The sequence below is a fragment of the Myiozetetes cayanensis genome, unplaced genomic scaffold (genome assembly GCF_022539395.1).
Source record: "Myiozetetes cayanensis isolate MyiCay16 unplaced genomic scaffold, myiCay2020 scf7, whole genome shotgun sequence".
Classification (NCBI taxonomy): domain Eukaryota; kingdom Metazoa; phylum Chordata; class Aves; order Passeriformes; family Tyrannidae; genus Myiozetetes; species Myiozetetes cayanensis.
The window spans coordinates 37,852,709-37,875,599 of NW_026087964.1; the positions used below are offsets into that span (position 1 = coordinate 37,852,709).

The window sequence follows — 22,891 nt, forward strand, 5'->3', positions numbered from 1 at the left end:
GCAATTATGAAAATTTCATCACCTGTCATTAATATAGATCATTTATGTGTATGCAAACTGCACATACTTTTTGTAATGGATTATGAAACAGACTATTGATAACGGCTGATAGAGTTAACTTGTGGGGGATGTAGTGGAAGTGATGGGGTTTACTCTGTCTCCTGTAACTGTTATGGCTAATCACAATTTTGTTATATGACATAGAGAACTATTATTAATTCGTTGTTTCCATTGATTTACCTGTGGAAGTGTTTTAGTGAATCAGAGGTTAAAGCATCATAATTATTTCAGAATTGAGATATCATTTCATGTTTTCTTCTTGTTCATTTATGTTTTCTGTTCTTTCTCTTACATGCTGCAGTTGCAAACATTTTGTGGCGAGAGCAAGGTACTAACAGAGATTACTTTTTTACTTTTGTTTGTAAATCTATATGTGATGAAATGTTCGTCTATTGTTTGTGTGTGTTTGTGTCTGTGTTTGCTTTTACTCTACACTTACACTAATTACCTTCCCCCATGCAATATTTGAGGGATTTGATTTAAAGAAAAATTAAAGTGGAAAATAATCCTTTAAATGCTCACACTTTTGTGAACTGGTTTTACTTTTGGGGAGAGAGAAGAAAATAAGCTGTTCAAAATTTTTAGACAATTGCTCAAAGGTATACAGCAAGAATCTCAGATTTAAAATGTAGACCTTAAATTTCTCTTTGTTTGCTGACATGGTAAAGCTTACAACCAGTGAGGCTATTTTCTGTTGGATTTATCTTCTTATATGAATAAATCTTATTTGACAAAAATATAACCTTAAACAGTTTAATTAAAATTGAAATACCAGTTGTTTAATGAAACAAAGCATTTTATTCTTACACTCAAGAAGAGTTTGTAAATAAATGTTGGGAGGGGAAATGGATGTTTGTGATTTGTGACAAACTGAAGGATAAATGTAAATACAGACAGAATCAAGTGTTATTAACATAGAAAGCATGGAAATTGTATTTTACTGGAAAAAGATAGGTATTAAATTTCATATATAGGACATAATCTCATAAAAATTAATCTCATAATCCAGAAAAATACAATAATTCAAGTGTTGTCATGAGCTCCCATTTTGGTGCTCTAAGTAACCTGTTTTTCATTTGAAGTTGCAATTTAGGTATTAATATACTTCAGGAGTAAAAAAATTGTTTCAATTATTTCCTTTGGAAGATTGATAATGCATTAAGTTGACCAGGCTTTGTTGGGAATTCATGCTACAAATGGTATTTCTGCACATTTCTTAAAGTTTTGTTTAAAATTAATTTAAAGATTCAAAAATCTGATGTTTCACTTGCCTAATTATATTAGTTACCTTTGAGCATTCCTGGTGTGTTTATAATATGGACTAGTTTGGGGTTTTTTTACTCCTGTTTTAGCAGTTGCCCAGCTGGTATAAACAATTACCTCCCTGATTATAATGGAGCTCAGCTGCAATCCTCCTGCTCTATTGGCCTTGCACAGTAGAAATTATGTGTTCAGAGTTTCATACAATTCTACTGTTAATTAAACTAATGTGCAACAATTCCACCAAAATTTTCAAATGTATGGTGCTCTCACCTCTTTCTGGGAAGGTATCACTTGTGTTTCTCAAAACTGAAAACATGATTGGTACCCCCTTGATTGCCTTTTCAAGTCAAATCCTCTGCTGCTTTCAGTGGTTATAAAGCACTTAAAGAAAACTTAAATTCTGTGACAAAAAACCCAGTTAAAGATAATAGCTTTCCAGAGTGCTTATGGTAAAGACATTCAAATTTCCCTGTGACTACTGTGAAACTAAACAAAAAGCAATTTATAGTAGCAAATTTTCTATCTTCTACAGCAGATTTTCTCAATCTCTCCTGCATTTCTCATTGGCTAGTCCTTGTGCTTTAAAAAAATGTTTTTACTAGTTGCAACTCTGGAAATTGTTTACAAGAGAGCAATACCCTGAGGATGTTAATAAACATCACCACTAACTTCTCTGGGCTGTACATACTCTGTCATTTTCTGTTATCAAAGTATTAACAGATAGCAAGGGAGGGATAGTTAATTAGTAGGAAAATCAAATCATGAAACCATAGATAGTCTTTAGTGCTTACAGTGCATATTTCTGTATGGAGTACACAGTCAGAAAAATGTGTCAGAAAACCTGAAAGGATTTTGAAGGTACAATAGTGTTACAATAATAATACAATATATAAACAAATGCAAAAGAACCCAAACCACCACCATTTTTTAAAAAATCAGTATTAATTTTAAATATCAATTCAGTCTAAATGAAGCAAATTTATTTGCATTTATTGTTGTTGTCTCTCTCACTGTGTTATAAATGTGCTGAGTTGTATTTAATGGGGGAGGGTTGCAAAATTAAGTCTTTACAGGAATAGCTCCTATAGTTGTGAAGTGTAGTGGCTTACCTAGGTGACAAGATATCTGTGCAGATTAGATATTTGTACAGGTATTTGTAGCCACTCAGTCAGATGAAGAGTTTTGGGTCATAATAAATTGGAAGGGGGGACGGACTATTCGGATTCACAGGTAAAGGTTCTTTGTGTGAACTGAGTTCCTTAACTCAGTGTTGAGATGGAAGAAGGATATTTCTTACTGTGTCTCTTTCACTGATTTTGAAGAACAGTTTGGTGAACATTACTATCTAGACTTTGGAAATAAAAACTGAAAAGTTTGGGCTGGGCTATTATACACAAATATTACCTGTACAAGCCTGCCTTGGAGTATTGGCAACTGAGGAGGAAGTTTTAGGAGCCTGTTTATCAATATCTGGATCACCTAGGGCTTTCATCTGATTTACTTCCTCATGTTCTGGTATTATTTATCCTGCTAATAACTGTAATATACTTTAGTCAATGAGCTGAAGGAGAAGGGAAAACCCTGTTTTGTCTCCAGTCAGTTTCACATATTCATCACCGAGACACAATAAGCCTGTTGATCACTGTGTTCACTAGTAGGGACAGCCTAACCTCAGTCAGGCTTACTTACAAATTTCAGCTGTTCTTTTAGGATACAATATCAGGCACTTTCTAATGAAAGACCTTAACATACTATCTTATATAGGCTCTATGATTTGCCTGCAAAAGCATACGGAAGTGCCCACTGGCTGGAGTGGGCATGTTGCTCTGCTTCAGTGCTACACCAAATGCAGCACAGACAAATTTCTGTCCCACTTTTGGTAACCTGTCAATAGATAGAGTCAATATAAAGCGAGGAAAACCTTGTCTTTCTTTCTTTTTGAGAAAACTTGACCAGAAATGGGAAATGATTCCACAAGATTTCTCAAAGATTATTGAACTTGCTTATTTTGGGTATAGCCTGACAGCCCTCTGCATATTGCTACCTTATAAAGACTGTCTTATCTATGTGATTCCTAACAAGGACTGGAAACTTTTGTGCATGTGTGTCCATACACAAACCTATACGCAAACGTGCACTTCCCCCACCCGCTCCTAATTTTCTCATTATTTTATTTTTTATTAAGTCATTTTCTCTCTCTATTAATATAAGTTTTCCTTCAGAATTTAGGATAAGCAGAATTTCAGACTCTAATTTTTCCTGGGTTTCACTCCTTTGTGTTCCTATACCAAAACTTATGTCAGGTGGAAGCTTAGGCCCTATACCCAGGATACATGTACGTTTTTATCGCTGAAGCCCACAGTTTAGCTGTCAGAGTGGTTATAGTGATAATTGTATGAGTACTGTGATTTTCTTAATGGAATTTTACAGATATGAGCACACAGCAAAGCAACAACTGTTACCTTAGTTGACACATCATAAACTAAGGAGACCGTCCTTTTCTGTGGTCATGACCATGATCAAATATTATGAGACTTCATCCTACAGATCTGGTTCCCACCTTCTCCAAAAACTTTACATCATGCTTCTCATTCAGCAACCCTGTGGTAAAAGGATTGAATAGTTCTGTAAACATTTGTGGCCCTTCAACCTTGGAAGGAACATCTACCCAACTTTGTCTTTCCAATAAAATACAATTGACAATATTTCATTTTCTGACTGAAAGAAGTATCAAATAAGGGTTTATAAGAGTGATTCAGGTCTTCTCTTTCAATGTTATGCAGAAATTATGTTAACTCTTCCATCACTCAGCAAAACAAACGAACGAACAAACAAGAATACATGAAGAATTTATATTAATTTGATTGCAGTGTAGATGATTTCACAAGATCACTTTTATTACTGTAGCTATCAAACTGTGTATTTCTAGATCTGTATTCATAAAGACACTGTCTTGCCAATGGAGAAAACTGTGTGAAATTCGGAATAATGTAACAGTTTTGTAGTAGTTTTACAACAAAAGATCCCATAGGTTTAACTGTGTTACCACTACACGCATTAACAAATTGATCTCAAACCAAAACTGTGATTAGGGTTTTAGTTCAACAAGGATTTTCTTTTTTGTCATTATTTAATTTTATACATTTCAATGTGTTTTTGTTCCTAAGGTCTGGGAATTGGGAACATGTTTTATGTTTTTTATGAAGATGGAATCAAAGTAATACAACCAGTGGAATGTGAATTTCAGAGACATATTAAGCCTAGCGAAAAACTCCTCGGTTTTCAGGCAAGTCTTTTTAAAAAATTTATTCGTAGTGTTTTCTCAATTATAATTTCCTTTAGATAAGAAACTATTATTAGTTTAGTGTTTTCTGCTTGATAAATTTATGTCTTCGCAAATAATAAATAGTTTATAATGGTGAACTCAAAATTTCCTATATTTTCCTTGATTGAATTCAGTCTTTCAGTCTGTCTTTTATTGAGTATTCCCTGTACACTTTTCAAACCCTTTATTTTCTTTGACTGTCTTTCTCCTTTCTCAGTCCTTTAACAGCTCTCTGTTCTTTATTTTTGAATTTGTTGTTGTTGTTTTTTATTTCTTGACCCCCAACTCACCAGTTAAGTTCATCTCTGTGAATCAGGGATTGATTCTCTCTCTAGTAAATATAAGATCTAAAGTTATTATTTTTGAAGGTTTCTTTTTCTTCACTGGATGTTTGTCTATACTAACCTGTCAGCTATTGTGAAGCAAATCCTTATACTGATAAGTACTCTCACAGATCCCCTGTGAGAGTTAGTAGAGATGATTGATGCTTCATCAGTGACTGAAAATTTAGTCAGATGATGACTTAAAATTCCTATCAGTAGTTTCAATAACTTTATTGTTAACATATTTATAGCTAATTTCACCATATCCCTTTGTAGGATGCTAAGACACTAGTGTATTCTCTGTTTCCATTTATTCTTGTGAAGTTTTTCCTTTACTGCTAATAAAATTGCTAGCTGACATCTTGCATGTTCTCACAGGAACACTTGGTACTAGCCAATACATTAAGATTTACTCGGTATGATCTATCACCTTTCAAAAATAATAACTTTTTCTCATTTGTATTTGAATGAGTGACCTTGAAATGCGTACTAACCCATGAGTTGTACACTTTGAGGTTTTTTTCTCTATGTTTTTCTTTCTTTAATGCCTAAAGCACACTCAAATAGCAGCAGAACTGTCTCAATAGAGTTTACCTCTTCAGTTAACATTATTGATGTCAAAGGATGCTGTACTCAGTAACAAGATTTATTTTAGTGTGAATAATTATGCTTTGAACAGCTAATCATACCTTGATTTGTGCTGCTTAAGTGAAATTAGGTTGACTCAGCCAAAAATAAGCCAAAAAGCTTTTTTTATGTCTATTTAATTCAAGAGCTGATTATTTAGGAAGTCTTTTAAAATTTTATTGGTCTAAAGTGCAGCCTAGATTTTAGGTGTATTTTTATTGAAATGTGGCAATAATCAGGATGGATAAGTGAAATTTTAGAACCTTTCAAACCTACAGCAGCATAATACTTATATTCTCTGGGGAAAAAAAAAAAAAAAGATACCAGGAAATCATAGAATCATAGAATCATAGAATAGATTGGGTTGGAAAAGACCTCCAAGATCATCAAGTCCAACCCCTGATCCAACTCTAATTATTATATCATGGCACTAAGGGCCATGTCCAATCTCTTTTTAAAAACTTCCAGGGATGGTGAATCCACCACCTCTCTGGGCAGGCCGTTCCAATGCCTGATCACCCTCTCTGTAAAGAATTTCTTCCTAACATCTAACCTAAACTTCCCCTGGCAGAGCTTGAGCCCATGTCCCCTTGTCCTGGTGCTGGTTGCCTGGGAGAAGAGACCAACCCCCACCTGGCTATAACTTCCCTTCAGGTAGTTGAAGAGAGTGATGAGGTCACCTCTAAGCCTTCTCTTCTCTAGACTAAACAACCCCAGCTCCCTCAGCCTCTCCTCATAGGACTTGTGCTCAAGTCCCTTCACCAGCCTGGTTGCTCTTCTCTGGACCCGCTCCAGCACCTTAATGTCTTTCCTGAACTGAGGGGCCCAGAGCTGAACACAATACTCAAGGTGCGGCCTCACCAACGCAGAGTACAGGGGAAGGATCACTTCCCTGCTCCTGCTGGCCACACTGTTCCTGATGCAGGCCAGGATGCCATTGGCCTTCTTGGCCACCTGGGCACACTGCTGGCTCATGTTCAGCTTCCTGTCAATCAGCACCCCCAGGTCCCTTTCCACCTGGCTGCTCTCCAGCCGCTCTGTTCCCAGCCTGTAGCGCTGCAGGGGGTTGTTGTGGCCAAAGTGCAGGACCCGGCACTTGGCCTTGTTGAACTTCATCCCATTGGAGTCAGCCCAACTCTCCAGCCTATCCAGGTCCCTCTGCAAATAGGCTACTTGATAACTTTAATTTTAAAGGGGGTATAGACTTGTCCTTCTTTAGATGTCTTTGGTTTGTAGGTAAGTGTAGTAAATAAAATTTAGTGGTTTACTGGATCATCATGGTTCACAGGAAATTGTAAAGACTCTCGTCCTCTCCTTCCCCGAGTCTCCTAAATTACTCAAGTCTTCCAAAGTAATGTCAAGTGAAAGTAGAAATTTATTAGTCCAATAGAGGCAATTCTAGATGCATAGGGACAGACTTCAGCTTTCTGATGCAAGATATTGCTTAGGTAGACCAGCTTCAACAGCTGTTTGTTTAAACTGTTTAACTCGTTGACAAATAGATCCTCATGTAGAGTCTTTCACCTGTTAAATGTCTTCTCATTCCGAAATGCTTGGGAGATTTTCCTCACTAACATGCGACCTCTATTTATCTTCTGCAAATTAATGACATCCAAAGCCTTTAAATTCTAATTCTTATTCAAAAGTGTTTTTGTTTTGCCTTTCCAATAAATCCCAGTTAGAATAATTATTTCAGCAGACTGGAAAAAAAGCAACTGAAACAGATGCTTTCTGTGAGACCAATGAAAAAATCCTTTTGGCTCTAACATAAACCTGATTTCCTATCTGTTACAAGAACTAGCACATAATGACCATATTTCAGTGAACTATACCGTCTCACTTTTGAATATATGCTAGAGGTGGAGGCAAAATACTTAGTTTCAAAATAATGTGACTACATGGCAGAGCAAAGTTTCCACAAGAAATTAGCTCGAAACATACTTCCCACATAAATTGCTTTGATTTACACACTTACAGCACAGAAAGTGTAGTAAATGCTAACACTTGTTTTCAAAAAAAGAAAAAATAAAAAAGTCCACAGTCTGATTTTTAGTACAGTGTCAAGTAAACAGTAACTTAATAAAGAAAAGGTGATACATAAATTCCTGTCTTAAAATAGGCACTGTTGTAATGTGTTGATATCATCTTACTCTTTGACAGCCATCTCATAGTTAGATATTTCATTATACTTCTTAAAGAGTTTGACTCACATCTTGTTAAAACACTGAGGACCCTTGCGATAAGTGCAAGTTAATAAACATAGAATTTGCACATATAAAGCTACAAGTACATGTTTCCTATTGAGATTTTCTTGCCACAGACTATCTTGAAAAACTTTCTCTAAGGATTTACTTTCCTCCATCTGCTGACTTGTTACAGGGCAAGTCACTTTTTGATTAAAAAGTCTGAGGGGAATACAACAATGAAGTAAATTAATGTTTTATCAGATGTTAGCTTTTTTTTTTTTTTTTCCGAGAGAATAAATTAGGAAAAAATAAATTGCTCACATTTTAATGAGAAGAAGAAAATGTTGGGTTTATGCATATATTTTAAGAAGAAATTATTTTAACCAATTACTCGACCACTGGGGAAATTAATATGGAGCCTCAGAATTACTGCCTGTTAAGTAAAAGAAATCCAAACTATCTAATCGGATAAATACTAAGTTTTCAAAAACAAGATTTCATTTCTGTTGAAACAGCTTCAGATAAATGTAGGTTTAAATAACTAGGAAAAAACTGTGTAAATCAATTCATGCTGGGAAAAAAAATTTTCTATTTTTGGTGTGAAAATTTTGGCGTATAATTTTTACTGTTACTTTGGAAAAGCAAACTTTTTTGCTTTTATTTTATTCTTTCACTCTTTTGGGGCAAAGTGAAAGTTGGCATTGGATTATAGAAATTTATTACAACATAATATTTTAGGATCAGTAAAGTGCATTTATATATGTAGATATATATTTTACTTCATATTTTTTACTTTAGCTCTGAGAATGTATCATGCTTTCTGCTTACTGTATTTAAAGTGGAACATGAGGAGCAAGTTCTGTGAATCATGCCCTAATAAGAATCATGCCCTAATAAGAATCATGCCCTTTAGATTCTAATTTAAATGTGTGTGTGGTTATACATATACATGAAAGACTGTATTTGTATTGGGGTTACGATGAAATAATCTTGAGAAATACAGTTCAGTCAGTATTTTAGACTCAGATGCAAGGAAAGGTATAAGGAAGTAGCTTATCTCTGGATATGGTTTTAAGGGCTTAAGTTAGAGTATTTTGGTGTTCTGATATACTTCCCACAAGGAAAGGTATTATTAGAGTAATCATTTACACTAATCCATATGAGTCCATGTGAGAGAAACCCAGATTCCTTCAGCAGGACTTGATGTTATTTTTGAATAATATATTGAATGTGCCCTTGTAGAATTCACAGTTCCCCAAACTGGTATAAACTGAGGCCCTGAGAGACACGACTGAAAAGAATGACACTGCACAGACTTGTTACAAACATTTACAGATGCATTGTTTGAAGAAGGTGTTCTCTCTGAGAATAAAGAGAACTGTGCAGAACAGTCTAGATGTAGTTATCTGTTTAGATAAATATGGAACTAAGACAAGGTGTATTTAGAATAGATATAAAAAATAATGAGATCAGTGAAACAACCTTACACTTGAAGTGACAATTGCCCCGAAGGCAAATGACAATAGATCATTGATCCAATGATTGCACATCATATTAGAGACATACTTGTTTATGTTTACACCTCCCTTTATGCAGCAAAAAGCTTTTAGTAACTTTTAAGAATGAAATTCCCATTTGTCCCATGCCTATCATTCTTTAAAAACCAGATTTTAAAATTCTCCCTTAGAAGTACCTGGCTTTCTATCAGTGCAAAGTAAATCTTACTCTTGTTACTTATTTCTAAGTTCTGAAGTTCCTGAAGATGTATCATACCATGGTATCTGAGTTTAGCAGAATGTAATTTCTGAAAGACCTTTCCTTTGTTGAGGGTTAAGGACCATGTAGGAACAAGCAGTGGCTTTTGATCTTCTGTAAAGAAACTCCATCTGTTAAAGCTGGAAATTGATTTATTTTTTATTTTGGCATATAAAAATTGAGTGTATTTTCTAAAACACGAAGGCACAGCAGGCAAAGAATGTTGATGACACAGAAAAGTTAGTGTAGAAATGCATCATCTTCTTGAAGAGCATTGCTTACTACCAGATACGGTTTTTTGTCACATAATTTGTCCTGTTCCTTTGAAAAGGAGCCTGATGCTTAGAAACAGAATTCATTTAAGACCTCATCAACTCCTGCTGCTCATTCTATATTGAAGTCATCATCTGCTGACATAACTATTTTCAGAGCAACCAGTTATGATGTGTCAGACAGGGCATTCTAAATTAGAAATAAGCAGCAGATAAGTGGTAAAAAGAAAAAATACTTATGATTTGGTGAAATTGTCCCTTGTGATGCAAGGAATTTAAAATAAGTGGGAAAAGAAGAAAAGGCCAGGAAAATAAAAAACTTGACACACACTGTACCTCTTCAAGGAGAGTATTTTTCAGTTCCTTGCTTTTACATAATTTTTATGTCCGTTAGAGGAATAAAATCATGCTATTTCAGAGATTTCACAGAATATACTGAGTTACAAGGGACCCACAAGGATCACTGAGTCCAGCTCTCAAGTGAATGGCCTGTACAGGGATCAAACCCACAACCTTGGTGTTATTAGCACCATGCTCTTACCAGTTGCACTAATCTAAAAGGAATTTCTAAATATAGTAACATATTTGACCAAGTAACTTTTAATTTTGGTAAAAACAAGCTTTTGCTGAAAGCAAATATTCACAAATGGGTAGATAAATATAAATATATATATGATGATTGGTGCATATTTATATGAAATCGTGAACATGTAACTACATTTAGCTATTTGGAGTGAAAATGTATAGTTATATCTTTTATGAAATATAAATTCACCAATGTCAACAGGATTTTTTTTTTTCCAAATTCAGCCTTTTGCAGGAATGGAAGAACAGAGAGGAAAGAAATGATAATAAGGTGCCATTTGATTTCTATTGGGTTTAAGATAGGTCATGAGAATGTCTTATGGCAGAAACAGCCAAACTTCTTGGTCTTTCAAACAACATATCAGTATTACATGTGACCAAAAGAACAGTCCTCTCTAACTGCTGCTGCTTTGCCCCTGTGCCATGTGACAACTTGCACCACACTACATTTCCACATTGTCATCTACCCAGTTATGTATTTGCCTGGCTTACTGCTATGCTCTCAGCTGGAAGGGTAAGCTCTATCTTGCACTGCCTTCCTCTGCAAGGCATTGTGATGGTATACAAGGGGGAGCTGCTAGTTACTGCATAGGAGCAAGGCATTATGTGTCTGATTTGATTTTCTGTTTTTAAGGTCTCCTGGCCCTTGCTAACTTTATTTCTACATGTATGGTTCTTTCAAATAAACTTTTCTCAGGCCAACAGCACTAATTTCTTGAATTTCTAGAGAACATCCAAAAAATTTGGTGTAAAGTTTGCATTAAAGTGATTGGGAGTTGTGTGGTACTTACAACACGCCATTTAGTTAATTTGAGTTTATGTCCAAATGTCAACTGTTCTTATTCCTTCCCTACATTTTCTGAGATTTTATTTTACAGTTAAAAAAGAACAAGAAAAGAACAAGAGTATAATTTCTCTTTCTATTGTGTTGTCGACTGTTTTGATTCTTACACTTTCTCTGTTTCTTTTGAATTATAGGATGAAGTTTGTCCCAAAGCCGATGGTGATCCTGTTCAGCGATGTGTATGGGCAACTGCTGTTAATGTAAAAAATAAGTTCATTTACGTAACTCAGCCCACACTTGACAGAGTTCTTATTGTTGATGTACAGTCTCAAAAAGTTGTGCAGGTATTTATTTCTCATTTTTTAAAGTCAATATCTAATTTGTACACAAGAATTTAAGACTCGCCTTCATATTTCAGAAGCAAAATACAATTAACTTGAGAGTAAATACAATATTTGGAAAAAAGTTCATCCACTTTTGACATTCAGCAGCAGTTTCTCTTGAGTGACTGTTCTTCTCAATACACAATTGGGAGAGAGATAGAATGAAAATAGCTCTTATAAATATTAATCAAGTAGTTGTGGAAACCAAGTTCTTTAGGAAGTTTCTGCCTTGAGTACTTTTACCTTGAAAATGAGGATTAGTTAAAATAGGATCATCACAAGAATGTGTCTGTCAGTTTCGACAAGAAAGGTCAGGTTTGGCTAAAGAAGGTGGAGCACTGTTACTCTATAAACTTTTGACAGAAATTACTGAAACTATAAAAATGAACACCATCCTTAGCCAAGACTGGAGAGTATGAATGCAAACTTCTCTCCACTTCTCTTTCTTGGTCTCTGGATGCTGAAGATACTATGTTTACTGAAAATAAATAATTGAGTAAAAGAGAGAAATCAATGCTATGGTACAGGGATTAATGCAGTCATAGTTCATGGAATACAGGAGTGGTGGGTTGACCCTGGCTGGAGGCTGGATATCCACCAAAGCTGCTCTGTCATTTCCTCCCCCCATCGGACAGTGGAGAGAAAAGGCTTGTGGGTTGAGATAAGGGCAGGGAAAGATCACTCACCAACTACTGTCACAGGAAAACAGGTTTGACTTTGGTAATATATTCAATTCATTTCCCTATCAAAATCAGAACAGGATAATGGGGATTAAAACAAATCATAAAAATACCTTCCCCTCAGCCCTCCTGGGCTTAACTTGGTTTCTGAAACTCTACCTCCTCCCGCAACAGCAGTGAAAGAAGGTGGGGAATGGAAGTTGCAGTCGGTTCATCATATGTTATTTCTGCCAGTGCTTCTTCCTTAGGGAGAGGAGTCCTTTCTCTGCTCCATCGTGGGGTCACCACCATGGGAGACAGTCCTCCATGAACTCCTCCAACATCTTTCCCATGGCCTACAGTTCTTCGTGAACTGTTCTAGTGTTGGTCCCTTTCCACAGGGTACAGTCCTTCAGGCACAGGCTGCTCCAGCTTGGGTCCCTATGGGGTCACAAGTCCTACCAGAAACCTGGTCCAGCATGGGCTTCCTGTGGGTTGATTCAGCCATTCTGAAAATAAGACTTTTTTTACAACCATTTTGATACGTTGCTTCAGGAAGAGAGACTAAAAACCTGCAGTCTTAGTACAATGCACAGAATTTGAAAGACTAGAATGCTTTCCATGGTCTCTAACTGACATTCATGCGTCATCTTCCTTTCCTACAGATGAGGGATAAAATAACAATGTAATTGCATTTATTAGCACTTAGACTTCAGTGGAAAAAATACATTAAGCCTTTTGAGTAAAATAGTTGGAGGTTCTTTTTAACTTAGGTTTTATGAAATAGTTTGACTGGTAGACTCTTCTAATTTGTCTTCAGTTACATTAGTTATTGTTTTAAATATGGATAAATATATATTACTTTCCCATTATCAAAATGTTTAGAGATGCTTACCACAAATATATATGTTAATTACAAAAAGATGTATTCAGTAAATTAATGACTAATTAAAAGTGCAACCCTTCCCCAGAAGTATGTAAAGCAATTGTCCAGTTTTTGGATAAAATCAGATAAATTACTGTTCTATCACATAAATATTCAAGTTTCCTTAATGAGCTGAAAAGCAGACATACATATAAGGGACATAACTGTATTAATAAATATTTAATAAATATAATATATAATACATATAATAAATATAAATATTAATAAACAAAGGTACATTGTAATGTAGAAACAGGGAAAAGGGGGTTAACATGGGGTTCTGAACATAGGGAGCCCCTCATAAAATTGACAAAGAGGAGTACATTTCAAAGGTGCAGAATACAACAGTATGAAGCCTAAGATTTAACACAAGTCCACACAACTCGGGAAATCACTTGAAAGTACTAAGAGTGTAAGTCTTGGAAGTTTCACAGACTTCTTCCTTAGTCTCCAATTTGTGCTGCCACATTTCATAGCAGTCAGGCTTTTGGCTCCGCACAGAAACCTTTTGCAGGAATGAAAGTCTCTATTTTGATGATTCCAGGCAATTAGGTATTCATAATAAGTTATCTTCCCATTTCACAATACTTAACACAGACATTTGGTAAGGCAATATACCTAAGGAGTAACAGATGAACTGGATAAATAAATTAAAAAGGTGTTTTGAACACCTCAGCAGAATTTCTGCTAGTTTTTTACTGATCTGAGTATTATTTCCTAGCATACACTTAGCCAAATACTTGGGAAAAGTACAAGGCGACTTGCTCTGTGTCCAGCTTAACTATGCTATTATTCAAAATAAACTTAGAAAAGCAACAGTAGTTACAAACAAAACAAATAAATAATGAAAACATAAAACCTACACAACCTCTGTGCACATCATATAAAACTGTAAAAAACAGAACCACTACTGATTCACAGATAGCTTTTAGAGTTGAAGTAATGCTAATTTGGAATTTAGAGACAAGTCAAGAGATACTTTCTTCAGCATTTCTTATAACAAGCATGACCCTGTCTTCTTATCCTTTGAAAATAAGCATCTATTTTTTGGCTTTATTTTTTGCAAACAGCGAGAATTTTCTAGCCATTAAAGTTGCTTTACTCACTCATATGATATGCACATACACAAACAGTCGTACAAACAGGAGGTACAGAAGGGAATTTGATTTTTCAGTCAGATCAGTCTGTTTTCATTATTTATAGTACTTCCTAGCACAGGAGAAAAAAGGTAACAAATTTTTAGAAAATAGAAACAAAGCTGTTCAGAAAGAAGAGCATTTTTCTTGTTAGACTGCCTTTTCTTTAAGTGCCATGTTAATAAAGGGGATATTATTTACATACCTGTACATGTAACTATTTGTAGTCTACATCTTAAATAAGGAGCCACCTTCTACTCTGTAAATTCAAGTTTTAAAAAACCATATATGCTAGTTGGAACTAATATGGAGATAACTTCATATTTTGAAAGTGAGAAGCACTCTAATGAAATTTCTGTCACCGTATAAAAAAACCAAAGAAAACTCAAAATATATTTGAAAGGGCATTAAGTCATGTAACGGTGCTGTTTTCTGTGTAGAAATAGTATTGGTTTGGTTTTGCTTATTATGTTGTTGTCTTGGAAGTACTACTATATATGTTACACTTACTCCTTTCTACCATTGAAGTTAATGTAAAAGAAGTGTGCAAATAGGTAACAATTAGATTTGAGGATGATTGATTTTTATGACAGCTATATTTATCAAAATAAGTACTTTAGAGGATTCCAGAGCAGATTAAAATGAAATGTATTGAAAATGTCGATGGTATACCTTTAGAGAGATATATAGAGAGAGACTTTTTAACTTATCTAGGTAATTCTCATTATAACATGAAGAGAAGTATTTGCTTTCATTTGTAAATTCTTGAGAGCAAGCACTGTCACCAGCAATTGTCCAGTATTGCATAGCAGCACACCACTAACTGGGATGACTGAGAGGCATGGTGAAGTCATCAGTGTTCAGTCCATAGTGTGCTGCCGGCAGATCATCCTGGCTAGCTAGAAACAGCTGTGAAAGCCGGCTTCCTAGATGCTCATCTCATTTTGTTGCTGGCTCCTCTCCTGAGAGCTGTTCTACCTATGCTTGACCCCACAGACAATTCTTTATGCTCCTCCTGGCTGTGCCATGACCCCGAGCCTGAACGCAGCTGGCACTCCTTCGGCAGAACATGTTTGGGTCAGACCTTTGTCTGGGGAAGCCAAAAGGAAATTTGACATGCCTGAACAAATTAGCTATACAACAGCCCAAGTGTTATTTTAAACAACTTGTCTTCTAGCGTGCAGCAGAAAAATGTTATCAAACATACATGACCTCTTTCAAGGGGTAACTTCTGATTTTAAATGAACCAGTAAGCAACGTGGCTTCATTTTCCATTTTCAAAAGGAAAAACAAATTCTGCTTAGATGAAGCGGTCGCTTGCAACACCTCAGGAGTACAGTTAAGTATCATCAGCAGGCTCAGACAGCCATTAGTGCATTATCTTGAGGATCTACATCATTAGTTTAAATTAGGTTCACTTAATTAGCCAGCTGGTACTCATCCTTGACACACTGATAAACAAGCTGTGCTTTACAGTTCCATAATGGTAAGACTGAAAAACAATTTCCACCTATTTTTTCTGCTTTAATGATGAAAATAAAAAAGTAATCCCCCCAGTTGTTTACCTTATGCAGAACGCCTCTTAATCAAATACACTGTCCTCCTGTTCCATAACTCTGAAGTTTTCAGTTTTCATAACAAAGGAAGTTGAGAGCTCAACTGTCTAAAAGGTTCTTCATCTCAAGAGATGGAGTGCAAGGTTTTAGGGAAAACACTTTGGTTCTGATCACAAGCCCATGAAAAGTAGCAACTGTAATTGGAAAACATATGAAAACAACCTTTCCAACTTCAACAAAATAAACCCATTTTAGCTTTGGGTGCAGCAATATTGCGTTCATTTTACGCGGTAACACCTTCCATTGATTTCAGTATGTGGCTTGAGAATATGCTTCCCCTTTAACCATTTTCCAGTAATTTGGGTAGTTTTTCAACCAATATGTATAAAGTGAGAGTTACGATAGGGAAGGGAGATAAGTACCTTTTTACTTGATTTAAAACCTTTGTTTTCAGCTTCTTAATAGCTTCAGTATAATGCAATTTTTATGCCAAGTGTTAGAGCACATATTGAATAAAACCCACGTTTTCAGCAATTCAGTAACTCTGAATTAATCAGAGGGTTGTTGCAACAATTGACAACATAATTTTTAAATACAATCTGAAAACATCAGGAAATACATGTCTACTCATCATTTTAATTCAAGCAAATAAATTATTTTTCCTTTGGAAATGTGACAGAAACTAAGGGTTTCTATTTTTATTATGCTTTAGGCAGTAAGTACAGATCCTGTTCCAGTGAAACTACACTATGATAAATCACATGATCAAGTCTGGGTGCTGAGCTGGGGAAACATGGAAAAGAATTCACCAACTTTGCAGGTGAGGTGATCAGAATTATTTTATGTAAGAAAATCTAGACAAGTTGAACCTTTGTGTAATTGCAATGTATTGTGTGTTTTCCTTTAAGTATCATTACCAGGAGGGGCAGTGAAGAGATTTCAGGTAACCCATAAACAAGTCAGACAAATGATTGCTAAAAAAGTTAGTGATTATTTTCAAACCCTTAGTCAGAAGTGTTTGGCAAATCGATAGAAGGATAAGGAATGCAGCTGAAAGCAGCAGTATGTTCTGTAACTGCCAATCTTTTGAGAGCAAGCTGTTGCTCTTTATGATGGTTTTGTCCCTAATTGGAGGATAAACTGGACTTTAGATATACTTCTATTTCACTAACTTTATATTGACGTTCTGGAAGTGTCAAGCTCCATCTTTATCGATTTTTTTCAGATGTAAAATATTAAAAATCTTTAGTTTTCCCATGCCTCTAAGCAGTGACAAGCCTAGGGACAGTCACTAAGGAAACATCTCAAGAAGCTATTATTGTACTTACATTACCCCTTTCTCATTAATTGCTGTACCTTATTTAAAGTAATCCATTGATACTATGATAATCATCTTCCTGTCATAATTTAAAAATTCACTTTTATTTCAGTTTGTTTTCCTTTTCTTTAGAAGTTAATGAAATCCTTATGTATTTAATATATATTTATATATAAGAAAAAGAAGAAGAGAAATTCAAACCGAAAAATTAGTAACTTTTGAAAACACCTTTTTAGCACCTACAGACTCTTATTAACTTTGAGCATGCAAGTAATTTGTAGGAGTTTAGCTGTCACTCCTCCCCAGAACTGATAACTGAGTCAATCTTACCACATTTTAAAGTGACTGATTATCCTTACTCTCATTTTTCTTACAGGATAGATGACAGATTATTTTCATTTTTTAAAAAATCCACTCTTAAGCGCATGCATGTGAATATCATAGTGGCTATTATATGGAATTTTCCTTTATTCATCTATAAACATTTACCTCAGAGAAGGTCCAAGACAAGATTCAAAAAAATTTGGTTCATAACAATGTAAGGAATATGTAAACTCAGTTCAACTTGCTCTTCTGAAATATGTCTGTGGAATGTTGAATTATCTCATGATTGACAAGAATTGGAAGTATATGCAGCCATATGTTCCAGTGGATCAGTTGATAGCAATTTATCTTTTCACTCTGGCTGAAGTGCTTAAGAAATTAATCTGACTCTGGGATCTAGTGTTAAAAAAAAAAAAAAAAGGAAACAAAAAAATTTAATTTGAACTAAGAACTCCTAGGGGTTCTAGTAATGTAATTGAATATATATGGATTCAGGGGTAATAAAAAAGAGGGAGGGGAAAAATAAATATGAAGATTAAGTCAAATATGAAATTAATCTCAAATCTGTAATGCTGATTAACTTCATTCACTTTAATTTGTATTTGTTTTCTTGGTAACTGGAAAGATAATACAAGAGAAGGAATACAGAGGCAACACTGTATTAATTCATTTGGATAGAGATCAAATTTTGAAAGGAAAGGTATTTCTCTAGTTTATAATGATGTTACTTGGCAGGTGATAACGCAAGCCAGTGGGAGTGTTTCTCATCACACAATCCATACTCAGCCAGTGGGAAAGCAGTTTGACAGAGTGGATGACTTTTTTATTCCAACTACAACCCTCATCATCACCCATATAAGGTGAGTTTCAGCTGAATTATAATTAACTTTCAAATGAACTAAAATATTTTCTTCATAAACACTTTTTCATAAACAAACTAAATTCAAGTTGAAGTGAAAACAAACTATATAAGAATATACACATTTATTAGCATTTTTCTTCTGTGTTTCACTAAATGTTCAAAAGTTCAGCCGCTCTGTGTAGTAAAATTGAGGTGCAGTGTTATCTCGGGTTTTCTTGAGGAATTGATAACTGTAATATTCAGATAATTCTTTAAGTTAGATGTATACATCTTAATTTGTGAAAAATACATATTAATTTCTTCTGCTGCTCAGAGCAGTTGCCCTATATAATATTTACCACGTTGTATTACATATAATGTATTAGAGTTATTCTTTTCATTAAGAAACAAAGAAAAAAAAAAAAAACACTTTTGGAGTTTTAAATGGAATTGTGGTACAACTTAATTGTGTACACAACTTAGAACTGACTTCTCCTGCTTATTCAGTTCTTTCTAAACTTTTTTTTTTTGTTTTGTTTTGTTTTGTTTTGTTTTTTTTTTTAAAAAAGGCTCTCTGTTTTCAAAACAAACCATGACTGAGGATTTAACATGAACTCTGTTAAGGTGCATGAATAAAATTGCTGAGTACAAGATGTTGAAATGGTTCATACTATAGATATGCCGGTAAACACTATAAATTCTTGGGACCTTATTATTTCTCTCAGTGAATGTATGATTGTCTTTGTGTTTGGCCAAAGAACAGACTGGTTCTGGCTTTGATAGAAATACTCTAAGTATGGATGAATGGAAAAAACTGACCAGCTGAATTGGTTAGTTATGACAGCTATGAGAAATGCTATGGGAAAATGAACTCTGTCTCAGTCAGACACAATGCAATGGGACAGAGAAAGGGAGTCTGAGAAAAGCAGGGCAACACTTAACGCAGGCATAAAGCTGAGCTCTTCCCAAGACCTCTTAATTGAAAGTCTATTTGTCCTCCTTAAAGCACATTATAAGACTTTGATATATAATTTTCTTTTCTATTTTTTTCTTCTTCAACTTTTCTACCTGTAGGGATTGAATATTTCTGCAGTCTAGGACTTGTACATCAGAGTGTTGCAATAATGCATATTAGCACTTTGTATGTTTAGGACTGTTAAGTTTCTTTGCAGGCTGACACAGACCCATTTCATCTCAAAACACCTCTGCCAGCAATTAACTCCATTGTTTATTCTGATATTGCAAGTTCAAGTTTCTATAGAAATTCCTTCATTAGATGTTCTTAACTGACCTACAACATCATCATTCATGTCTAGCAAAAATTTCAAATCATGAATGTAAACATGCATCCCCATTAAATTCTGATTTTAGTGGGGGGTAGTCTTTGAAATGTGAAAACATGCAATTTAGGCTGGGTTTACAATTGATTTCAGAATTCACTCTATACGTGTCTATGAAAAATCTAGTCTTCTGTATCAAAAAACAATTGGCTTCTTCTAAAGATGGTGTAGACGAGAGATAATTTTTTAAAATTTTCTACAAAACTCTTAACTAACAAGTAAATTAGAAATCAGTCATATAGATACTTGAATTTTTATGTAAATAGGAAAATAAAAACTTGAAAGGAATGAACATCATAGAAGGAGGAGAATCAGGACAGGGAAAAGAAAAATAGGTTCAGTCCGAAGCTAGTGTTGAGCTCATCTTGTCTAACTCTCAAACTAGTGTAAGTTGATATTTTGCCTAAATAGGTCAAATATGCACTTCCTGCTTGGTGTATTGAGTCACAGCTACCTTCAGCTGATGAGTCATTTCACCCATCCTATATGCAACTTAAAAGAAAAGAGAATTAAAGAATAAAGAGAACCCACAGAAATAAAAAAGTAATATGAAATTCAGTTGAACACTGAAAGAATAAAATCAGTTAAGTGACTGCAGATATAAAATAAGCATGTACATCAATTCAGGACTAGTGAAATTGTTGTTATTTTTTATTTTCCCATGGTTTTTTTTCCTTTTTTTTCCATTCATATGCCAGATAAAGACCAAATAAAATTTCTGAAGTCTGGTAAAAATCCTGCAGTAGTTTGTCCAATCCGAAAGCCATAGATTTGGGGGGTTAATGAACAAAATCAATTCAAGACCTATTACTTGGTTTTACTGATTCATGAGCTTACTTGAAATGCAGTCTAATTCTGAGTGCTTTTTCTAGAAAAGGAAAAAACCCTCACTTTTTGTACACATTATTTGTTGGGGTTTTTTATGTATTCTTTGAAGAACTATTTATGTTAGTCTGTTAAATGAATTTGCCTTCCATAAAATGTCTGGCCTGTGAGTAGTTTGATTTCTTTTGTTTAAATAAATATGAACTGCGTGAACAGAGTGTCAGGAAAGATTTTAAAATTAACTGTATTCATCAAATCAGTAGTGATATAGAAAAAATCTCTTTTGAATTTAATATCACCCAGTCAACAAAAAGCCATTCAATAACAGCATGTGTTTCTTAAGGATGTTAACAGACATAAAACCTTGAGCTTATTATTCTTTGGAGTATATACCAACAGGAGAGCAATTTATGAGTGTGAATTGTAAAAAACGGCTACAAGAGAAATAACACCACTGGCTAAATTAACTGGTGAGTTTATTGCCCAAGGGCCCTATTAACTCTTTGTTAAAAATCAGTTCCCTTTGACCATGCATCAGCCCCTTCCAGAAAAAATTATAGCTTTTTGTAGCTAGGTACATTTGTCACCTGCAAGCTAAAATTTCAAATGATAGAGCAGAAGACAGTATGTGTGGTTTACCAAATTAACATCCAGAACCAAACTTTCTGCATGAAATGTGCAGTTCTAAGCAAAAAAAGACATAACACTTAAAAGAATGAATTGTTTTGTAATACACTTAACACAAACCATCTGCTACCATTTACAGTGTATTGTTATCTACTGCATATTCTGTCCAATTAGCTATTCTTTAATCACTATAAAGATCAAGGGACAGAAAGTAAAGATAGGTTGGCTTGTTGGCACCAAGGAACAGAAGTAAGAGAGAATAATTTAAAGCTACAGTGGGTCTTCTTTTTTTTTTTTTTCATTTTAATAGTAGCTAAAATGGTATTTGCTAGTAGTACATATATAATTATTTAAAACTTTTGTAATTATTGAAAAAAATAAAATAGTTTTATTTAAGAAGTGATGTAACTATACATTTGCTTTACATAGGTGAGTTATTTTTATATATGAAAATGCAAATGGGCTGCCCATTATTAAAAAAGAAAACTTGGCACATCTTAATGCTGTCTTGGGCAGCAGATAATTTAGGACACACTTCCCCCAGACCAGGCATTTTAAACAATACTGTAAATTTTGGTCTGAGGTAAACAGTAATTCATCCCAAGGAAAAAAATATTTTCCGAAATTTTCCCTACCACTGATTAAAGCAATGTTTTGTTGTACTTATTATACAGCAGGAGTCAGGGCAAATAACCTTTTGGTTCATAGCCAGCAAGCATAACATTCATGCTCTGAATAACTATGATGCACCATCAAAGCAGCAGTTAAAAAAAGTAGGCATGAATTAAAAAACAGAGGAAGAATAGACCAATTCTGTTATCTTTAAACCCTCTTTTAGGAATCACACAAAATTTTGGCTATCATCCTTTTGTATATGCTAACTATTTATAAATATATACAAATATATATGTGTATGTGTGCGTCTTTATAAAGAAAAGAAAATATCTATTAGTTTTAGTGCAAATCTACTAATTATCTCCCTAATAATGTGTAGAGCCCCCCCCGGTTAGCAAATCCATGGTTGTACAGAAAGCCTTAGCTGCAGATAGCTCTGATTGACACCCCATGATAAAAATATAGGCGACTGAATTTTAGAATTTCTGTGGGTTTTTTTTAAAAGACTAGTTCACCTGCTGACTCTAAGAGAGAGGTTGTCTCATGCCTTTAAGCATTTCTTCATGATGGAAATAAAATTCCTTCTTTTTCTCACTAAACAAGCTTAGAGTTTAGAGAAAGTCATTTTCGCTTGACTTTATTGGGTTTCTTGTGCCAGCTAGTTGTAGTGTAATGCACGAAAGTTCTTAGCCAATCCGTAACAAAAAAGAGGCTAATGACACAAAACAGTAATTATATTAGAAAGTACCCTAAAAGAAGTTTGTTCAGTCTTGCTGTTTGAAATCTGAAGGGCACATATCATATATTCTTCTTACATATCTTGAAAAATAGCCTGTCCTGCTATTATCATTGGCTATGTTTCACCTCTGATAAGTGCACTCACTGTCAATATACATTGAATTATACCAAGAGAATGAGTGAATATAAAGCACTGTTTTTCATGCACACTGTCATGCCCATATTTTCAGTGCACACAGCTTGGAAAAAAAGTCTCCCTCTACTCTGAGTTCTGTTGAAAAATTATCAGACGCTGGGGCCACAAAAGTAGATAGGATGAGGTCTATTACTCTGTAATAAATGGTACAAATCCCAAGCTGTTTTTCTTCAGTTATTACTGAAGCTTTTTTGTTTTGTAGATACATCCTATAATAATTGAGTATAT

At 34.7% G+C, this 22,891-nt stretch overlaps 1 protein-coding gene across 2 annotated transcripts in view; it reads left to right on the forward strand.

Moving 5' to 3' along the window:
• Window positions 1-22,891, forward strand: part of FSTL5 (follistatin like 5) — a 281,074-nt gene that overhangs the window by 236,029 nt on the left and 22,154 nt on the right. The window contains exons 11-15 of one of the 2 annotated variants that reach the window (XM_050338164.1): window positions 362-388; window positions 4,491-4,609; window positions 11,375-11,524; window positions 16,552-16,659; window positions 18,217-18,341. In XM_050338164.1, the coding sequence (XP_050194121.1) occupies window positions 362-388; window positions 4,491-4,609; window positions 11,375-11,524; window positions 16,552-16,659; window positions 18,217-18,341 (529 nt within the window). The remainder of the gene's footprint in view (window positions 1-361; window positions 389-4,490; window positions 4,610-11,374; window positions 11,525-16,551; window positions 16,660-18,216; window positions 18,342-22,891) is intronic. The other variant, XM_050338163.1, reaches the window with a different exon arrangement.